The sequence below is a fragment of the Salvelinus namaycush genome, unplaced genomic scaffold (assembly GCF_016432855.1).
Source record: "Salvelinus namaycush isolate Seneca unplaced genomic scaffold, SaNama_1.0 Scaffold330, whole genome shotgun sequence".
Taxonomy (NCBI): domain Eukaryota; kingdom Metazoa; phylum Chordata; class Actinopteri; order Salmoniformes; family Salmonidae; genus Salvelinus; species Salvelinus namaycush.
The window spans coordinates 1-22500 of NW_024060231.1; the positions used below are offsets into that span (position 1 = coordinate 1).

General features: G+C 48.1%; 1 protein-coding gene across 1 annotated transcript in view; it reads left to right on the forward strand.

The window, feature by feature from the left end:
- Positions 1 to 724: 724 nt before the first annotated feature.
- LOC120040161 (sperm-associated antigen 1A-like) overlaps positions 725 to 22500 on the forward strand; it is a gene marked incomplete at its 5' end in the record, with an annotated part of 35384 nt that continues 13608 nt past the window's right edge. The window contains 3 exons of the mRNA XM_038985408.1: positions 725 to 877; positions 2260 to 2417; positions 13567 to 13708. Coding sequence (XP_038841336.1) covers positions 725 to 877; positions 2260 to 2417; positions 13567 to 13708 — 453 coding nt within the window. The remainder of the gene's footprint in view (positions 878 to 2259; positions 2418 to 13566; positions 13709 to 22500) is intronic.

Here is a 22500-nt window from a genome sequence, read left to right on the forward strand (position 1 = left end):
TTAATGGTTGGATCATGATCCCCATTATAATCATTGGCCAGTACGGATAATTAAGTAAAACCACAAGTGCTACATGCGCTAGGTAGCTAGGTACTGTACTCTAGGTATATGCAGGGCCAGACTTGATCCCGTTCTCAGTCTCATGCTACATGCGCTAGGTAGCTAGGTACTGTACTGTAGGTATATGCAGAGACAGACTTGATCCCTTCCTGTCCTCAGTCTCATGCTACATGCGCTAGGTAGCTAGGTACTGTACTGTAGGTATATGCAGAGACAGACTTGATCCCTTCCTCAGTCTCATGCTACATGCGCTAGGTAGCTAGGTACTGTACTGTAGGTATATGCAGAGACAGACTTGATCCCTTCCTGTCCTCAGTCTCATGCTACATGCGCTAGGTAGCTAGGTACTGTACTGTAGGTATATGCAGGGCCAGACTTGATCCCGTCCTGTCCTCAGTCTCATGCTACATGCGCTAGGTAGCTAGGTACTGTACTGTAGGTATATGCAGAGACAGACTTGATCCCTTCCTGTCCTCAGTCTCATGCTACATGCGCTAGGTAGCTAGGTACTGTACTGTAGGTATATACAGGGCCAGACTTGATCCCTTGCCCGTCCTCAGTCTTATGCTACATGCGCTAGGTAGCTAGGTACTGTACTGTAGGTATATGCAGGGCCAGGCTTGATCCCTTGCCGTCCTCAGTCTCATTCTATTTAAACCTGCAGGTCCTTGGAGCTGCAGCCCTTCTCCCTCAAGCCCCTCCTACGCAGAGCCATGGCTTATGAGACGATGGAGCGGTACCGACAGGCCTACGTGGATTACAAGACCGTGCTACAGATAGATATCAGTGTGCAGGCTGCACATGACAGTGTTAACAGGTAAACTACTCCACCTTTACCCTCATTAGACAGTGTTAACAGGTAAACTACTCCACCTTTACCCTCATTAGACAGTGTTAACAGGTAAACTACTCCACCTTTACTCTCATTAGACAGTGTTAACAGGTAAACTACTCCACCCTCACCTTTACCCTCATTAGGGTTGCAAAATTCCATGAACTTTCCCAAACTTCCCAGAAATCCCAGTTGGAGTATTCCTGGAATCAGGAGACCATGAGCAGGCAATCTGGAATCCACCGACCAGGATATCTAGAAAACCTGGACATTTTGGGGAAGTTAACAGAATTGATCCACCCTACAGGAACAACCATGTGAAGTGATTGAGAGTTGTTTGAAAGGCCCAAGTCAGACCCCTTTAACTATCGACTCTAATTATCCAGCTCAGACGTCAATCTTCAGACCCCTTTAACTATCGACTCTAATTATCCAGCTCAGACGTCAATCTTCAGACCCCTTTAACTATCGACTCTAATTATCCAGCTCAGACGTCAATCTTCAGACCCCTTTAACTATCGACTCTAATTATCCAGCTCAGACGTCAATCTTCAGACCCCTTTAACTATCGACTCTAATTATCCAGCTCAGACGTCAATCTTCAGACCCCTTTAACTATCGACTCTAATTATCCAGCTCAGACGTCAATCTTCAGACCCCTTTAACTATCGACTCTAATTATCCAGCTCAGACGTCAATCTTCAGACCCCTTTAACTATCGACTCTAATTATCCAGCTCAGACGTCAATCTTCAGACCCCTTTAACTATCGACTCTAATTATCCAGCTCAGACGTCAATCTTCAGACCCCTTTAACTATCGACTCTAATTATCCAGCTCAGACGTCAATCTTCAGACCCCTTTAACTATCGACTCTAATTATCCAGCTCAGACGTCAATCTTCAGACCCCTTTAACTATCGACTCTAATTATCCAGCTCAGACGTCAATCTTCAGACCCCTTTAACTATCGACTCTAATTATCCAGCTCAGACGTCAATCTTCAGACCCCTTTAACTAGCGACTCTAATTATCCAGCTCAGACGTCAATCTTCAGACCCCTTTAACTATCGACTCTAATTATCCAGCTCAGACGTCAATCTTCAGACCCCTTTAACTATCGACTCTAATTATCCAGCTCAGACGTCAATCTTCAGACCCCTTTAACTATCGACTCTAATTATCCAGCTCAGACGTCAATCTTCTTCAAGCAAACGTTGCCGTGTGAATTACCTGCAGTCCTCCGGTCCTCTAGCTACTGCAGCTCCACACTATTTATACACTGTCCTGCACTTACATAATAGAGGATAGCTGGGAGGATAACACGGTCTGTTGTGTGTGTGTCTCTCTGTACGTCTGGTTCCTCCAGGATCACGCGGTTACTGATAGAGCAGGATGGAGAGCAGTGGAGAGAGAAACTACCTGAGATCCCTCTAGTCCCACTGTCAGCTCAGCAGCACCGCAGGGAGGAACCACCCAGCGCGGAGGTCCTACAGGCCAGAGCAGAGAAGGCCAAGCACCACGCAGGTAGGTCTCTCACCAGGTAGAACTCTTTAGGGTTCCAGGTAGAACTCTTTAGGGTTCCAGGTAGAACTCTTTAGGGTTCCAGGTAGGTCTCTCACTCAGCCTAGTCCACACTCTTAGAAGAAAAGAGTTCCAAGGGTTCTTTGGCTGTCCTCATAGGAGAACCCTTTTTGGTTCCAGGTAGAACTCTTTAGGGTTCTAGGTAGAACTCTTTAGGGTTCCAGGTAGAACTAGTTAGGGTTCCATCTAGAACCCTCTGGGGAAATGGTTCTACATGGAACCCAATATGGTTCTACCTGGAACCCTAAAGAGTTCTACCTGGAACCAAAAAGGGTTCTTCAATGGGTTCTCCTACGGGGACCGCTGAATAACTCTTTTAGGTTCTAGATAGCACCTATTTTTCTAAGAGTGTAGTCACCCAGAAGCTAATCTGTGTCCGCTGACCAGTCGTTTCCTCTGTCACAAGAGACTACATTCTACTCCCTATTGTTGTTCACTAATTCTGACCAGAGCCCATAGCACCCTATTCCCTCTATAGTGCACTACCTTTGGCCAGAGCCCAGGGTTAAACGCAGTGCAATAGGGAATAGGGTGGCATTTTCTGTGCAGCAAGCATCATCATTCCTCATCCTCTTTCTGCTGTGAGCTGGAACCTTGAGTTTGAGTTTGAGTTTATTTTTACAGGGACAGTGCACATTAATCAACGTTTCAGTAAAAGTGCCGGTTTTAGCCAGCCGGCTAATTTTCAACCGCAGTCCCTGGGCAGGTTATAAAAAACAATTACAATATAGACAATAGCAACATAGAACAAGACATAGCATACAGACATAGCAACATAGGACAAGCAAGACGTAGCATACAGACAGAGCAACATAGAACAAAAAGCAGCAAGACAAAATTCATAAAAGCAACAAAGTGTTTCCACACCTCACAAGTTACAGACAACAGACATGGAAAGCGGCAACACACAGCTAGGGACCATGTTCACAAATCTGATTGACCTTTAGCCATGTCTTCAAGCATTTTGTGAAAGTGTGATATGTGGTGCAGTTATGTGTGTCTGATGGCAGTGTATTCCAGACATGGGAAGCTCTCACAGAAAAAGCGGATTTACTAAAGGTGCTTTTCCTTAGGGGAACTATACAGTCACCTCTCATGGCAGACCTTGTGGATCTGCTGCCATATGTTTGGGTTTTCTGTTTAACAAAAATACTGAGTGGAGGGGGAGCCAAGCCATTTAGGATCTTGAATACAAGACATGCATCGGTGTATTGCACAAGATTTTCCCAACTCAGGAGCTCATGCTTTCTGAGGATGTGACAGTGATGATGGCTATTGGGCTTCCTATCAAGCACTTTGAGAGCCTGTTTGTAGACAGACTGAATAGGTCTTACTGTTGTACAGCAAGCTTGGGCCCAACTAGTCAAGCAGTATGTTAAGTGGGGGAGTATCATAGATTTGAAGTACAGTTTTGCTACCTCTGTAGTCAAACAATTTCGTATAAATCGGAAATTAGCTAGGTTGAATTTGGTTATTTGAATTACCTTTTTCACATGCTTTTTAAAAGAGAGGTTGGAATCAAGTATGATGCCAAGGTAGTTAAAATCAGATACCACCTGGAGCTTCTCCCCTGACACATAGACATCTGGCTCAGTAGCATCTGTTGCCCTCTTTGTGAAGAACATGCAAACAGTTTTTTTCACATTGAGATGCAAACACGAGTCACTGAGCCACTTTGTAACCTGGACCATTACAGTAGTGAGTCACTGAGCCACTTTGTAACCTGGACCATTACAGTAGTGAGTCACTGAGCCACTTTGTAACCTTGACCATTACAGTAGTGAGTCACTGAGCTACTTTGTAACCTGGACCATTACAGTAGTGAGTCACTGAGCCACTTTGTAACCTGGACCATTACAGTAGTGAGTCACTGAGCCACTTTGTAACCTGGACCATTACAGTAGTGAGTCACTGAGCCACTTTGTAACCTGGACCATTACAGTAGTGAGTCACTGAGCCACTTTGTAACCTGGACCATTACAGTAGTGAGTCACTGAGCCACTTTGTAACCTGGACCATTACAGTAGTGAGTCACTTTGTAACCTGGACCATTACAGTAGTGAGTCACTGAGCCACTTTGTAACCTGGACCATTACAGTAGTGAGTCACTGAGCCACTTTGTAACCTGGACCATTACAGTAGTGAGTCAGTGAGCCACTTTGTAACCTGGACCATTACAGTAGTGAGTCACTGAGCCACTTTGTAACCTGGACCATTACAGTAGTGAGTCACTGAGCCACTTTGTAACCTGGACCATTACAGTAGTGAGTCACTGAGCCACTTTGTAACCTGGACCATTACAGTAGTGAGTCACTGAGCCACTTTGTAACCTGGACCATTACAGTAGTGAGTCACTGAGCCACTTTGTAACCTGGACCATTACAGTAGTGAGCCACTTTGTAACCTGGACCATTACAGTAGTGAGTTCTTGTGCAGCTTGTTGTTTGCTCTTTGCACATATATCACTGTATCATCTGCATACATTTGAACTTCAGACCCAGTACAGACAGAAGGCAGATCATTAATGTACAGGCTGAACAGGAGGGGCCCCAGTATTGACCCTTGGGGCACGCCCACATCATAGCTAAGAGTGGGCGACAGCTCATTGCTCACTCTGACACACTGAGTTCTGCCTTCAAGGTATGATTTCATCCATCTCAAGGCATCGGGGGAAAAGTTGAACTTGGACAATTTTGTGATGAGAATCTCATGGTTAACAGTATCAAAAGCCTTCCTTAGGTCCAGAAACACAGCCCCAACAACGCCCCCTTTGTCCATCTTGGACTTCACATTTTCCAGAAGAAAGCAGTTGGCCGTTTCTGTGGAGTGTTTCGCTCTGAAGCCAAACTGCATGGAGTGTAATGTGAAGGGGCTGTTGTTGAGGTGGGCAATCAGTTGTTCTGCTACACACTTTTCAACAACCTTTGACACCACAGGTAGTATACTAATGGGCCTGTAGTTACTCACGTCAGCAGGGTCGCCTGATTTAAAGATGGCCGTTATTATGGCCGACTTCCATACCCTTGGAAACACCCCGAGACCAATAGATGTGTTGGTGACCTTAGTAATGGGGCCAATGAGTGACTCTTTGTAGTTTTTAAGAAAGGTAGACTCCATCCCAAACACATCTTTGGCTTTAGAGTTCTTTAGTGAGCTAATCACCTTGTCCACCTTTGACTCAGAAACCTCCCTTATGATGAAGACAGGTTGAGCATCATTTACTAGCACTGAGCCCAAGAAACCAGTGGAGGGGTTCTGTGTCAGTACCCTGACAGAGTCAATAAAGTAGGAATTGAAGGCTATTGCTATTTCGACTGCATCCTGTGTTAGATTGTTATTCACCATGATTTCTAGTCTTTTTGCAGTGTTACTATGGTCTTTCCCTGTTAACTTTTTTAGATTCTCCCAGATCAGTTTAGAATTTCCCTTTGCTTCACCAATTATGTTAATAAAAAAGTTTGCCTTGGCCTGTCTGATTTCTTTAATCACCTTATTTCTCAACATGGTAAACTTACGTCTGTCATGCTCTAATTTGGATCTTAGGGCTATTTTTAGATAATAATCTCGTTCTTTCATCAATTTCCAGATTTCTCCATTTAGCCAAGGAAGAGTGCTCTTTTGGCCAGGTTTGGATTTGATTTTCTTTAGGAAACCATTTAATGTAGTCTGGATTGTGGATAGAAAAACTTGACTATCAGCTTCCACGTCTGCATAGGACAAGAGATCATTCCAGTTAATTCCCTTAATTGCGTTTTCAAAATAGCTTAATTCACTCTTAGGTATTCTTAGTTGATCAGGCTTTCTAACAGTAGAGAGGTTAAACCTGCTCTTAGACAGCTTTCTGGCTATAAGTGTCAGATTATGATCAGATAGCCCAGTAACCATATTGAATGATTTAGTCACTCTCTCTGGTTTATTACTGAACACCAAATCAATCTGTGTTTTAGAGCAACAAGTCACCCTGGTTGGCCCTTTAACTAGCTGTGTAAGGTCAAAGGCATTAGTGATCCGTTTGAGGGTTTTCCTACAACACTTGTCTTCATAATTAATGTTAAAATCTCCCATTAAGATGACCTCTTTCCCAAAATCACATTCCCTAAGCATGTTATTAAACTGATCAAAAAACACACTTTTGGTGGAAGGTGGCCTATACATTCCAATGAGGGTAAAAGACATTTGGGGAGACAGTGTAATGTTCAGGCCAATACATTCTAGTTCATTATCACATGACCACTCAATTTGTTTACATCGGATATGTTCTTTAATGTAAATCATCACACCCCCTCCTCTTCCTTCAGTCCTGTCTCTCCTGAAAACATTGTAGCCAGGCACAATCAAAGCAGCAGATGGAGAGTTTTTATGGAGCCATGTCTCTGAGAGGCAGAGAAAGTCAAGGTTGGAGTCTGTGAGTAGATGTTGAATTTGATCACTTTTTGGAATGACACTACGAATGTTCAAGTGCCCCCCTAGTAGTCCCTTGGGCTTAGCTCGTGGGTCCCAGATGACTCGAGAGTGATTGACACATTGAAAAAAGTTACATTTTCTGTGTTTTCTGACGGCTGGGTTTAGGCCGTTTTGTTTCGTTTTGATTAGGGGCAGTTCTATAGCGCAATTAACAATCCCTCCCGCCTGCACTGGATGCGGGGAACTAATTAAAACAGCTTGCGTACCAGAAGCAGAGTCAGGGATCGCATATAGCGACTTTGGTATGTTTGAAGAGTCAAAATCTATCCTGGAGCCGGGTGAGTCGAGAGAAACCATAGGACCATAGCACTCACCCACTTCCACAGCGGCGACGATCAGTGGACGAGGCCATCCACCGCTTTCCACTCCGGTGCGTATCGCTGGCTCGGTGATGTTGGGCCCAGGATTGAGTTGCACATCCCCGGAGAGCAGGAGGGTAGTGAACAGGTAGTTTAACAGTTTCCGATAAATGTTGGACTTGTGTTTGTTGCGCCTAAGCGGTTCAGTAGAATAAGGAGCGAGGTAGACTTGGCCATTATTCAGAACATTATGGTATGCTGTGTACTGTCCGCTCCCGTGGAACGGTGAACCAATGTGTTTGGTGTTAATATTCTCCGGTAGTAGACTGATTGTGTCATCCCAGCAAGGACGCACTGAGATTATCAGTAGAGCAGCTACATAACTGACAATCATGGCAGAGTACTGGAGATAAAACACATAATTGCGCTTTAACTCTTTGCATGAGTTACTTAGCTGGGGTCGGCGTACACCTGATGGTTTAGATAAAATTACAGCATTCGAATGAGAAGCGGCACCTGCCGCACCACCCTGTCTTCCGTCCGCCATTTTGCAAATTAGGTTTCGCGGGTAGAGGGACTGGTAGAGGGACTGGTAACCTTCAAAGGTCTTATAGTCTACAGGAGACACACTGTCTGCTAGAGGACTGGAGGGGGACTAGTGGAACAGAGAGAGGAGACATACTGTCTGCTAGAGGACTGGAGGGGGACTAGTGGAACAGAGAGAGGAGACATACTGTCTGCTAGAGGACTGGAGGGGGACTAGTGGAACAGAGACAGGAGACACACTGTCTGCTAGAGGACTGGAGGAGGACTAGTGGAACAGAGAGAGGAGACATACTGTCTGCTAGAGGACTGGAGGGGGACTAGTGGAACAGAGACAGGAGACACACTGTCTGCTAGAGGACTGGAGGAGGACTAGTGGAACAGAGAGAGGAGACATACTGTCTGCTAGAGGACTGGAGGGGGACTAGTGGAACAGAGAGAGGAGACATACTGTCTGCTAGAGGACTGGAGGGGGACTAGTGGAACAGAGACAGGAGACACACTGTCTGCTAGAGGACTGGAGGAGGACTAGTGGAACAGAGAGAGGAGACATACTGTCTGCTAGAGGACTGGAGGGGGACTAGTGGAACAGAGACAGGAGACACACTGTCTGCTAGAGGACTGGAGGAGGACTAGTGGAACAGAGAGAGGAGACATACTGTCTGCTAGAGGACTGGAGGGGGACTAGTGGAACAGAGAGAGGAGACATACTGTCTGCTAGAGGACTGGAGGGGGACTAGTGGAACAGAGGAGACATACTGTCTGCTAGAGGACTGGAGGGGGACTAGTGGAACAGAGACAGGAGACATACTGTCTGCTAGAGGACTGGAGGGGGACTAGTGGAACAGAGGAGACATACTGTCTGCTAGAGGACTGGAGGGGGACTAGTGGAACAGAGGAGACATACTGTCTGCTAGAGGACTGGAGGGGGACTAGTGGAACAGAGAGAGGAGACATACTGTCTGCTGCTGTAGTCTATATAACAGGACAATAATTAGAGATAGCCCTATACCCCAGCCCCTCTCCCCCCAGCCCTATACCCTAGCCCCTCTCCCCCCAGCCCTATACCCCAGCCCCTCTCCCCCCAGTCCTATACCCTAGCCCCTCTCCCCCTAACCCTATACCCCTCTCCCCCTAACCCTATACCCCTCTCCCCTAGCCCTATACCCCAGCCCTATACCCTAGCCCCTCTCCCCCCAGCCCTATACCCTAGCCCCTCTCCCCCCAGCCCTATACCCCAGCCCCTCTCCCCCCAGTCCTATACCCTAGCCCCTCTCCCCCTAACCCTATACCCCTCTCCCCCTAACCCTATACCCCTCTCCCCTAGCCCTATACCCCAGCCCTATACCCTAGCCCCTCTCCCCCCAGCCCTATACCCTAGCCCCTCTCCCCCCAGCCCTATACCCCAGCCCCCCCCCCCCTAACCCTATACCCCTCTCCCCTAGCCCTATACCCCAGCCCTATACCCTAGCCCCTCTCCCCCCAGCCCTATACCCTAGCCCCTCTCCCCCCAGCCCTATACCCCAGCCCCTCTCCCCCCAGTCCTATACCCTAGCCCCTCTCCCCCTAACCCTATACCCCTCTCCCCCTAACCCTATACCCCTCTCCCCTAACCCTATACCCCTCTCCCATAACCCTATACCCCTCTCCCCCTAACCCTATACCCCTCTCCCATAACCCTATACCCCTCTCCCCCTAACCCCTATACCCCTCTCCCCCTAAACCCTATACCCCTCTCCCCCTAAACCCTATACCCCTCTCCCCCTAACCCTATACCCCTCTCCCCCTAACCCCTATACCCCTCTCCCCCTAACCCCTATACCCCTCTCCCCCTAACCCTATACCCCTCTCCCCCTAACCCTATACCCCTCTCCCCCTAACCCTATACCCCTCTCCCCCTAACCCTATACCCCTCCCCCCTAACCCTATACCCCTCTCCCCCTAACCCTATACCCCTCTCCCCCTAACCCTATACCCCTCTCCCCCTAACCCTATACCCCAGCCCTATACCCTAGCCCCTCCCCCAAGCCCTATACCCCAGCCCCTCCCCCCCTATACCCCAGCCACTCCCCCCAGCCCTATACCCTAGCCCCTCCCCCCAGCCCTATACCCCAGCCCCTCCCCCCTATACCCCAGCCACTCCCCCCAGCCCTATACCCTAGCCCCTCCCCCCAGCCCTATACCCTAGCCCCTCCCCCCAGCCCTATACCCCAGCCCCTCCCCCCCTATACCCCAGCCACTCCCCCCAGCCCTATACCCCAGCCACTCCCCCCAGCCCTATACCCTAGCCCCTCCCCCCAGCACTATACCCCAGCCCCTCCCCCCCTATACCCCAGCCACTCCCCCCAGCCCTACACCCCTAGCCCCTCCCCCCCTAACCCTATACCCCAGCCCCTCTCCCCCCAGCCCTATACCCCAGCCCCTCTCCCCCCAGCCCTATACCCCAGCCCCTCTCCCCCCAGCCCTATACCCCAGCCCCTCTCCCCCCAGCCCTATACCCCAGCCCCTCTCCCTCCAGCCCTATACCCTAGCCCCTCCCCCCAGCCCTATACCCCAGCCCCTCCCCCCCTATACCCCAGCCACTCCCCCCAGCCCTATACCCCTAGCCCCTCTCCCCCCCAACCCTATACCCCAGCCCCTCTCCCCCCAGCCCTATACCCCAGCCCCTCTCCCTCCAGCCCTATACCCCAGCCCCTCTCCCCCCAGCCCTATACCCCAGCCCCTCTCCACCCAGCCCTATACCCCAGCCCCTCTCCACCCAGCCCTATACCCCAGCCCCTCTCCCTCCAGCCCTATACCCCAGCCCCTCTCCCCCCAGCCCTATACCCCAGCCCCTCTCCCTCCAGCCCTATACCCCTCTCCCCCTAACCCTATACCCCTCTCCCTCCAGCCCTATACCCCAGCCCCTCCCCCCCTAACCCTATACCCCAGCCCCTCTCCCTCCAGCCCTATACCCCAGCCCCTCCCCCCCAGCCCCTCTCCCTCCAGCCCTATACCCCAGCCCCTCCCCCCCAGCCCTATACCCCAGCCCCTCTCCCTCCAGCCCTATACCCCAGCCCCTCTCCACCCAGCCCTATACCCCAGCCCCTCTCCACCCAGCCCTATACCCCAGCCCCTCTCCCTCCAGCCCTATACCCCAGCCCCTCCCCCCCAGCCCTATACCCCAGCCACTCCCCCCAGCCCTATACCCTAGCCCCTCCCCCCAGCCCTATACCCCAGCCCCTCCCCCCCTATACCCCAGCCACTCCCCCCAGCCACTCCCCCCAGCCCTATACCCTAGCCCCTCCCCCCAGCCCTATACCCCAGCCCCTCCCCCCCTATACCCCAGCCACTCCCCCCAGCCCTATACCCCTAGCCCCTCCCCCCCCTAACCCTATACCCCAGCCCCTCTCCCTCCAGCCTTATACCCCAGCCCCTCTCCCCCCAGCCCTATACCCCAGCCCCTCTCCCTCCAGCCCTATACCCCAGCCCCTCTCCCCCCAGCCCTATACCCCAGCCCCTCTCCCTCCAGCCCTATACCCCAGCCCCTCTCCCTCCAGCCCTATACCCCAGCCCTATACCCCAGCCCCTCTCCCTCCAGCCCTATACCCCAGCCCCTCTCCCTCCAGCCCTATACCCCAGCCCCTCTCCCTCCAGCCCTATACCCCAGCCCCTCTCCCTCCAGCCCTATACCCCAGCCCCTCCCCCCCAGCCCTATACCCCAGCCCCTCTCCCTCCAGCCCTATACCCCAGCCCCTCTCCACCCAGCCCTATACCCCAGCCCCTCTCCACCCAGCCCTATACCCCAGCCCCTCTCCCTCCAGCCCTATACCCCAGCCCCTCCCCCCCAGCCCTATACCCCAGCCACTCCCCCCAGCCCTATACCCTATACCCCAGCCACTCCCCCCAGCCCTATACCCCAGCCACTCCCCCCAGCCCTATACCCTAGCCCCTCCCCCCAGCCCTATACCCCAGCCCCTCCCCCCCTATACCCCAGCCCCTCCCCCCCTATACCCCAGCCACTCCCCCAGCCCTATACCCCTAGCCCCTCCCCCCCTAACCCTATACCCCAGCCCCTCTCCCTCCAGCCTTATACCCCAGCCCCTCTCCCCCAGCCCTATACCCCAGCCCCTCTCCCTCCAGCCCTATACCCCCAGCCCTATACCCCAGCCCCTCTCCCTCCAGCCCTATACCCCAGCCCCTCTCCCTCCAGCCCTATACCCCAGCCCCTATACCCCAGCCCCTCTCCCTCCAGCCCTATACCCCAGCCCCTCTCCCTCCAGCCTTATACCCCAGCCCCTCTCCACCCAGCCCTATACCCCAGCCCCTCTCCCTCCAGCCCTATACCCCAGCCCCTCCCCCCCAGCCCTATACCCCAGCCCCTCTCCCTCCAGCCCTATACCCCAGCCCCTCTCCACCCAGCCCTATACCCCAGCCCCTCTCCACCCAGCCCTATACCCCAGCCCCTCTCCCTCCAGCCCTATACCCCAGCCCCTCCCCCCCAGCCCTATACCCCAGCCACTCCCCCCAGCCCTATACCCTAGCCCCTCCCCCCAGCCCTATACCCCAGCCCCTCCCCCCCTATACCCCAGCCACTCCCCCCAGCCACTCCCCCCAGCCCTATACCCTAGCCCCTCCCCCCAGCCCTATACCCCAGCCCCTCCCCCCCTATACCCCAGCCACTCCCCCCAGCCCTATACCCCTAGCCCCTCCCCCCCTAACCCTATACCCCAGCCCCTCTCCCTCCAGCCTTATACCCCAGCCCCTCTCCCCCCAGCCCTATACCCCAGCCCCTCTCCCTCCAGCCCTATACCCCAGCCCCTCTCCCCCCAGCCCTATACCCCAGCCCCTCTCCCTCCAGCCCTATACCCCAGCCCCTCTCCCTCCAGCCCTATACCCCAGCCCTATACCCCAGCCCCTCTCCCTCCAGCCCTATACCCCAGCCCCTCTCCCTCCAGCCCTATACCCCAGCCCCTCTCCCTCCAGCCCTATACCCCAGCCCCTCTCCCTCCAGCCCTATACCCCAGCCCCTCTCCCTCCAGCCCTATACCCCAGCCCCTCCCCCCCAGCCCTATACCCCAGCCCCTCTCCCTCCAGCCCTATACCCCAGCCCCTCTCCACCCAGCCCTATACCCCAGCCCCTCCCCCCCAGCCCTATACCCCAGCCCCTCTCCCTCCAGCCTTATACCCCAGCCCCTCTCCACCCAGCCCTATACCCCAGCCCCTCTCCACCCAGCCCTATACCCCAGCCCCTCTCCACCCAGCCCTATACCCCAGCCCCTCTCCACCCAGCCCTATACCCCAGCCCCTCTCCCTCCAGCCCTATACCCCAGCCCCTCTCCCTCCAGCCCTATACCCCAGCCCCTCTCCCTCCAGCCTTATACCCCAGCCCCTCTCCACCCAGCCCTATACCCCAGCCCCTCTCCACCCAGCCCTATACCCCAGCCCCTCTCCACCCAGCCCTATACCCCAGCCCCTCTCCCTCCAGCCCTATACCCCAGCCCCTCTCCCTCCAGCCCTATACCCCAGCCCCTCTCCCCCAAACGGAGCTGGCAGAACGGAGCTGGCAGAACGGAGCTGGCAGCTTTTTCCCAGAACACTCCAGTGGTGTAATTGATTAGCTGTCCGTTATCACATGACTGCTGATTTGACCTGTTTTTACCCTGGATTTATAGGACAACATTACCACACTCACTTATTTTAGTGAAATACGATTCTTACAAAAACAATAAAAACATTTTTGTCAAGTTACTCAGTATGATGTCACACATTTACTCAACCAACACCGTTTCTTCCTTTGCCTGCAGCTCAAAAAGCAGAAGTCTGTTTCAATTCACTGAAACAAGAAGGAAATGAGTTTGTGAAGAAAGGCCAGTTCCAGGAGGCTCTGAGGACGTACAGTGAATGTCTGAAACTGAAGCCAGAGGAATGTCCCATCTACACCAACAGGTAAGGACCTGGCCGTGCCTCCTTCATCCCAACAGGTAAGGACCTGGCCGTGCCTCCTTCATCCCGACAGGTACAGTGGTATTCGGAAAGTATTCAGACCCCTTGACTTATTCCACATGTTGTTACGTTAAAGCCTTATCCTAAAATGGATGACATTGTTTTTCCCCCCTCTTCAATCTGCACACAATACCCCATAATGACATCACAATACCCCATAATGACATCACAATACCCCATAATGACATCACAATACCCCATAATGACGAAGCAAAAACAGGTTTTTGATTATTTTTTTTTACAAATAATAAGACAAAATAAAATATCACATTTACATAAGTATTCAGACCCTTTACTCAGTACTTTGTTGAAGCACCTTTGGCAGCGATTACAGCCTAGAGTCTTCTTGGGTATGACGCTACAAGCTTGTCACCTGTATTTGGGGAGTTTCTCCCATTCTTCTCTGCAGATCCTCTCAAGCTCTGTCAGGTTGGATGGGGAGCGTTGCTGCTCAGCTATTTTCAGGTCTCTCCAGAGATGTTCGATCAGGTTCAAGTCCGGGCTCTGATGCTGTCGCCACCATGCTTCACCTTAGGGATGGTGCCAGGTTTCCTTCAGACGTGATGCTTGGCTTTCAGGCCAAAGATTTCAATCTTGGTTTCATCAGACCAGAGAATCTTGTTTCTCATGGTCTGAGAGTTCTTTAAGTGCCTTTTGGCAAACTCCAAGCAGGCTGTCATGTGCCTTTTACTGAGGAGTGGCTTCCATCTGGCCACTCTTCCATAAAGGCCTGATTGGTGGACTGCTGCAGAGATTGTTGTCCTTCTGGAAGGTTCTCCCATCTCCACAGAGGAACTCTGGGGCTCTGTCAGAGTGACCATTGGGTTCATGGTCACCTCCCTGACCAAGACTCTTCTCCCCTGATTGCTCAATTTGGCTATAGGCGACCAGCTCTAGGAAGAGTCTTGGTGGTTCCAAACGTCTTCCATTTTAAGAATGATGGAGGTCACTGTGTTCTTGGGGACCTTCAATGCTGCAGAAATGTTTAGGTACCCTTCCCCAGATCTGTGCTTCGACACAATCCTGTCTCGGAGCTCTATAGACAATTCCTTCGACCTCATGGCTTGGTTTTTGCTCTGACATGCACTGTCAACTGTGGAACCTTATATAGACAGGTGTGTGCCTTTCCAAATCATGTCCAATCAATTGAATTTACCACAGGTGGACTCCAATCAAGTTGTAGAAACATCAAGGATGATCAATGGAAACAGGATGCACCCAAGCTCAATTTCAAGTCTCATAGCAAAGGGTCTGAATACTTATGTAAATAAGGTATGTTTTTATGTTTTATACATTTTTAACAATTTCTGAAAAACCTGTTTTCGCTTTGTCATTATGGGGTATTGTGATGTCATTATGGGGTATTGTGATGTCATTAAGGGGAATTGTGATGTCATTATGGGGTATTGTGATGTCATTATGGGGTATTGTGATGTCATTATGGGATATTGTGATGTCATTAAGGGGAATTGTGATGTCATTATGGGGTATTGTGATGTCATTAAGGGGTATTGTGATGTCATTATGGGGTATTGTGATGTCATTAAGGGGGTATTGTGATGTCATTAGGGTGTATTGTGATGTCATTAGGGGATATTGTGTGTAGATTGATGAGGATTTGTTTTTATTTGGTCAATTTTCAAATAAGGCTGTAAAGTAACAAAATGTGGAAAAGGGGAAGGGGTCTGAATACTTTCCTAATGCACTGAACAAAACCCTGGTCTGTGTAACCGATGGGAACAGAACCCTGGTCTGTGTAACCGATGGGAACAGAACCCTGGTCTGTGTAACCAGTGGGAACAGAACCCTGGTCTGTGTAACCGATGGGAACAGAACCCTGGTCTGTGTAACCGATGGGAACAGAACCCTGGTCTGTGTAACCGATGGGAACAGAACCCTGGTCTGTGTAACCGGTAGGAACAGAACCCTGGTCTGTGTAACCGGTAGGAACAGAACCCTGGTCTGTGTAACCAGTGGGAACAGAACCCTGGTCTGTGTAACCGATGGGAACAGAACCCCGGTCTGTGTAACCGATGGGAACAGAACCCCGGTCTGTGTAACCAGTGGGAACAGAACCCTGGTCTGTGTAACCAGTGGGAACAGAACCCCGGTCTGTGTAACCAGTGGGAACAGAACCCCGGTCTGTGTAACCAGTGGGAACAGAACCCCGGTCTGTGTAACCAGTGGGAACAGAACCCCGGTCTGTGTAACCGATGGGAACAGAACCCCGGTCTGTGTAACCGATGGGAACAGATCCCCGGTCTGTGTAACCGATGGGAACAGAACCCCGGTCTGTGTAACCGATGGGAACAGAACCCCGGTCTGTGTAACCGATGGGAACAGAACCCCGGTCTGTGTAACCGGTGGGAACAGAACCCCGGTCTGTGTAACCGGTGGGAACAGAACCCCGGTCTGTGTAACCGGTGGGAACAGAACCCCGGTCTGTGTAACCGGTGGGAACAGAACCCCGGTCTGTGTAACCAGTGGGAACAGAACCCCGGTCTGTGTAACCAGTGGGAACAGAACCCCGGTCTGTGTAACCGGTGGGAACAGAACCCCGGTCTGTGTAACCAGTGGGAACAGAACCCCGGTCTGTGTAACCGATGGGAACAGAACCCCGGTCTGTGTAACCGATGGGAACAGAACCCCGGTCTGTGTAACCGATGGGAACAGAACCCCGGTCTGTGTAACCGATGGGAACAGAACCCCGGTCTGTGTAACCGATGGGAACAGAACCCCGGTCTGTGTAACCGATGGGAACAGAACCCCGGTCTGTGTAACCGATGGGAACAGAACCCCGGTCTGTGTAACCGATGGGAACAGAACCCCGGTCTGTGTAACCGATGGGAACAGAACCCCGGTCTGTGTAACCGATGGGAACAGAACCCCGGTCTCCCACTCGCCAAGTCAATGTCTGAGGGGCGAGATTTTCCTCACGAGAGTGTGACTCCAAATCACCTCTCCTACATATGATTTGAATATTGTAACCCCAGCCAGTTCTCTCTCTCACACTGTGCTTTCTCTTTCACCAGAACAGCCTAATTATAGACACAGAACAGGGTAGCGGAGCGTAAAATGTTCTAGAAAGACATGCAGCACGGGCTCTCCTGGGATGGGAAACCTGGGTCCTATTCATTAGGCACCGAAACGGAACAAACGGACTGAAACAGTGACGGACTACCTGAACTTGTTCAATAAGAAACGCTTATTGTCACGTTCCATTGCAAAACATTGTGCTACGGTTTGCACTAATGAACACGACCCTGTCCTGTTTCTCATCCTCTCCTCTCCCTCTCCTCTCCCTCTCCTCTCCCTCTCCTCTCCTCTCCCTCTCCTCTCCTCTCCTCTCCCTCTCCTCTCCTCTCCTCCTCAATAGCAGGTAGAGTAGTGTTGTCAGTGTTGACAGAGTGTACTGTAGAGAGGAAAGGAGCTGGCCACCCTGACATGACTCACTGCACCCTCCCTTTGTGTCCATGTCCTGTGCTGCATAAAGCCCTGTGTGTACAGCCAGTCACAGTACACACTCCCACAGCCACATGATAGCGTGAACAACAAAAGGCCAGCTTTAAAAACACACACATGGCCTTAGGGACGTGTTGAGTACGACAGAGAAATGACAGGGGTTATCGATATTAAAACACTGCAGGATGTCTGTAGGGTCAGAATATACAAGAGGGGCTGATTGTATGAGCTGTGTTTGGCTGCCATGTTGAAAAACAGTGTTGTGTTCTCCAGAGCCACAGAGATACACTATAATACTGTTACATACTGCCTCCATAGAGATACACTATAATACTGTTACATTCTGCCTCCACAGAGATACACTATAATACTGTTACAAACTGCCTCCATAGAGATGCACTATAATACTGTTACATACTGCCTCCATAGAGATACACTATAATACTGTTACATACTGCCTCCATAGAGATACACTATAATACTGTTACATACTGCCTCCATAGAGATACACTATAATACTGTTACATACTGCCTCCATAGAGATACACTATAATACTGTTACATACTGCCTCCATAGAGATACACTATAATACTGTTACATTCTGCCTCCATAGAGATACACTATAATACTGTTACATACTGCCTCCATAGAGATACACTATAATACTGTTACATACTGCCTCCATAGAGATACACTATAATACTGTTACATTCTGCCTCCACAGAGATACACTATAATACTGTTACATTCTGCCTCCATAGAGATACACTATAATACTGTTACATACTGCCTCCATAGAGATACACTATAATACTGTTACATTCTGCCTCCATAGAGATACACTATAATACTGTTACATACTGCCTCCATAGAGATACACTATAATACTGTTACATTCTGCCTCCACAGAGATACACTATAATACTGTTACATTCTGCCTCCATAGAGATACACTATAATACTGTTACATTCTGCCTCCATAGAGATACACTATAATACTGTTACATTCTGCCTCCATAGAGATACACTATAATACTGTTACATTCTGCCTCCATAGAGATACACTATAATACTGTTACACTCTGCCTCCATAGAGATACACTATAATACTGTTACATACCGCCTCCATAGAGATACACTATAATACTGTTACATACTGTCTCCATAGAGATACACTATAATACTGTTACATTCTGCCTCCATAGAGATACACTATAATACTGTTACATTCTGCCTCCATAGAGATACACTATAATACTGTTACATACTGCCTCCATAGAGATACACTATAATACTGTTACATTCTGCCTCCATAGAGATACACTATAATACTGTTACATACTGCCTCCATAGAGATACACTATAATACTGTTACATTCTGCCTCCATAGAGATACACTATAATACTGTTACATTCTGCCTCCATAGAGATACACTATAATACTGTTACATACTGCCTCCATAGAGATACACTATAATACTGTTACATTCTGCCTCCATAGATATACTATAATACTGTTACATACTGCCTCCATAGAGATACACTATAATACTGTTACATTCTGCCTCCATAGAGATACACTATAATACTGTTACATTCTGCCTCCATAGAGATACACTATAATACTGTTACATTCTGCCTCCATAGAGATACACTATAATACTGATACATTCTGCCTCCATAGAGATACACTATAATACTGTTACATACTGCCTCCATAGAGATACACTATAATACTGTTACATTCTGCCTCCATAGAGATACACTATAATACTGTTACATTCTGCCTCCACAGAGATACACTATAATACTGTTACATTCTGCCTCCACAGAGATACACTATAATACTGATACATTCTGCCTCCATAGAGATACACTATAATACTGTTACATTCTGCCTCCATAGAGATACACTATAATACTGTTACACTCTGCCTCCATAGAGATACACTATAATACTGTTACATACCGCCTCCATAGAGATACACTATAATACTGTTACATACTGTCTCCATAGAGATACACTATAATACTGTTACATTCTGCCTCCATAGAGATACACTATAATACTGTTACATTCTGCCTCCATAGAGATACACTATAATACTGTTACATACTGCCTCCATAGAGATACACTATAATACTGTTACATTCTGCCTCCATAGAGATACACTATAATACTGTTACATACTGCCTCCATAGAGATACACTATAATACTGTTACATTCTGCCTCCATAGAGATACACTATAATACTGTTACATTCTGCCTCCATAGAGATACACTATAATACTGTTACATACTGCCTCCATAGAGACACTATAATACTGTTACATTCTGCCTCCATAGATATACTATAATACTGTTACATACTGCCTCCATAGAGATACACTATAATACTGTTACATTCTGCCTCCATAGAGATACACTATAATACTGTTACATTCTGCCTCCATAGAGATACACTATAATACTGTTACATTCTGCCTCCATAGAGATACACTATAATACTGATACATTCTGCCTCCATAGAGATACACTATAATACTGTTACATTCTGCCTCCATAGAGATACACTATAATACTGTTACATTCTGCCTCCACAGAGATACACTATAATACTGTTACATTCTGCCTCCACAGAGATACACTATAATACTGATACATTCTGCCTCCATAGAGATACACTATAATACTGTTACATTCTGCCTCCATAGAGATACACTATAATACTGTTACATACTGCCTCCATAGAGATACACTATAATACTGTTACATTCTGCCTCCATAGAGATACACTATAATACTGTTACATACTGCCTCCATAGAGATACACTATAATACTGTTACATTCTGCCTCCATAGAGATACACTATAATACGGTTACATACTCCCTCCATAGAGATACACTTACATACTGCCTCCACAGAGATACACTATAATACTGTTACAATCTGCCTCCATAGAGATACACTATAATACTGTTACATACTGCCTCCATAGAGATACACTATAATACTGTTACATTCTGCCTCCATAGAGATACACTATAATACTGTTACATACTGCCTCCATAGAGATACACTATAATACTGTTACATACTGCCTCCATAGAGATACACTATAATACTGTTACATACTGCCTCCATAGAGATACACTATAATACTGTTACATTCTGCCTCCATAGATATACTATAATACTGTTACATACTGCCTCCATAGAGATACACTATAATACTGTTACATTCTGCCTCCATAGAGATACACTATAATACTGTTACATACTGTCTCCATAGATATACACTATAATACTGTTACATTCTGCCTCCATAGAGATACACTATAATGCTGTTACATACTGCCTCCATAGAGATATACTATAATACTGTTACATTCTGCCTCCATAGAGATACACTATAATACTGTTACATTCTGCCTCCATAGAGATACACTATAATACTGTTACATACTGCCTCCATAGAGATACACTATAATACGGTTACATACTCCCTCCATAGAGATACACTTACATACTGCCTCCACAGAGATACACTATAATACTGTTACAATCTGCCTCCATAGAGATACACTATAATACTGTTACATACTGCCTCCATAGAGATACACTATAATACTGTTACATTCTGCCTCCATAGAGATACACTATAATACTGTTACATACTGCCTCCATAGAGATACACTATAATACTGTTACATTCTGCCTCCATAGAGATACACTATAATACTGTTACATACTGCCTCCATAGAGATACACTATAATACTGTTACATTCTGCCTCCATAGAGATACACTATAATACTGTTACATTCTGCCTCCATAGAGATACACTATAATACTGTTACATACTGCCTCCATAGAGATACACTATAATACTGTTACATTCTGCCTCCATAGAGATACACTATAATACTGTTACATTCTGCCTCCACAGAGATACACTATAATACTGTTACATTCTGCCTCCACAGAGATACACTATAATACTGATACATTCTGCCTCCATAGAGATACACTATAATACTGTTACATTCTGCCTCCATAGAGATACACTATAATACTGTTACATACTGCCTCCATAGAGATACACTATAATACTGTTACATACTGCCTCCATAGAGATACACTATAATACTGTTACATACTGCCTCCATAGATATACACTATAATACTGTTACATTCTGCCTCCATAGAGATACACTATAATACTGTTACATTCTGCCTCCATAGAGATACACTATAATACTGTTACATACTGCCTCCATAGAGATACACTATAATACTGTTACATACTGCCTCCATAGAGATACACTATAATACTGTTACATTCTGCCTCCATAGAGATACACTATAATACTGTTACATACTGCCTCCATAGAGATACGCTATAATACTGTTACATACTGCCTCCATAGAGATACACTATAATACTGTTACATACTGCCTCCATAGAGATACACTATAATACTGTTACATACTGCCTCCATAGAGATACACTATAATACGGTTACATACTCCCTCCATAGAGATACACTTACATACTGCCTCCACAGAGATACACTATAATACTGTTACAATCTGCCTCCATAGAGATACACTATAATACTGTTACATACTGCCTCCATAGAGATACACTATAATACTGTTACATTCTGCCTCCATAGAGATACACTATAATACTGTTACATTCTGCCTCCATAGATATACTATAATACTGTTACATACTGCCTCCATAGAGATACACTATAATACTGTTACATTCTGCCTCCATAGAGATACACTATAATACTGTTACATACTGCCTCCATAGAGATACACTATAATACTGTTACATACTGCCTCCATAGAGATACACTATAATACTGTTACATACTGCCTCCATAGAGATACACTATAATACTGTTACATTCTGCCGCCACAGAGATACACTATAATACTGTTACATTCTGCCTCCATAGAGATACACTATAATACTGTTACATACTGCCTCCATAGAGATACACTATAATACTGTTACATTCTGCCTCCATAGAGATACACTATAATACTGTTACATACTGCCTCCATAGAGATACACTATAATACTGTTACATACTGCCTCCATAGAGATACACTATAATACTGTTACATTCTGCCTCCATAGAGATACACTATAATACTGTTACATTCTGCCTCCATAGAGATACACTATAATACTGTTACATTCTGCCTCCATAGAGATACACTATAATACTGTTACATACTGCCTCCATAG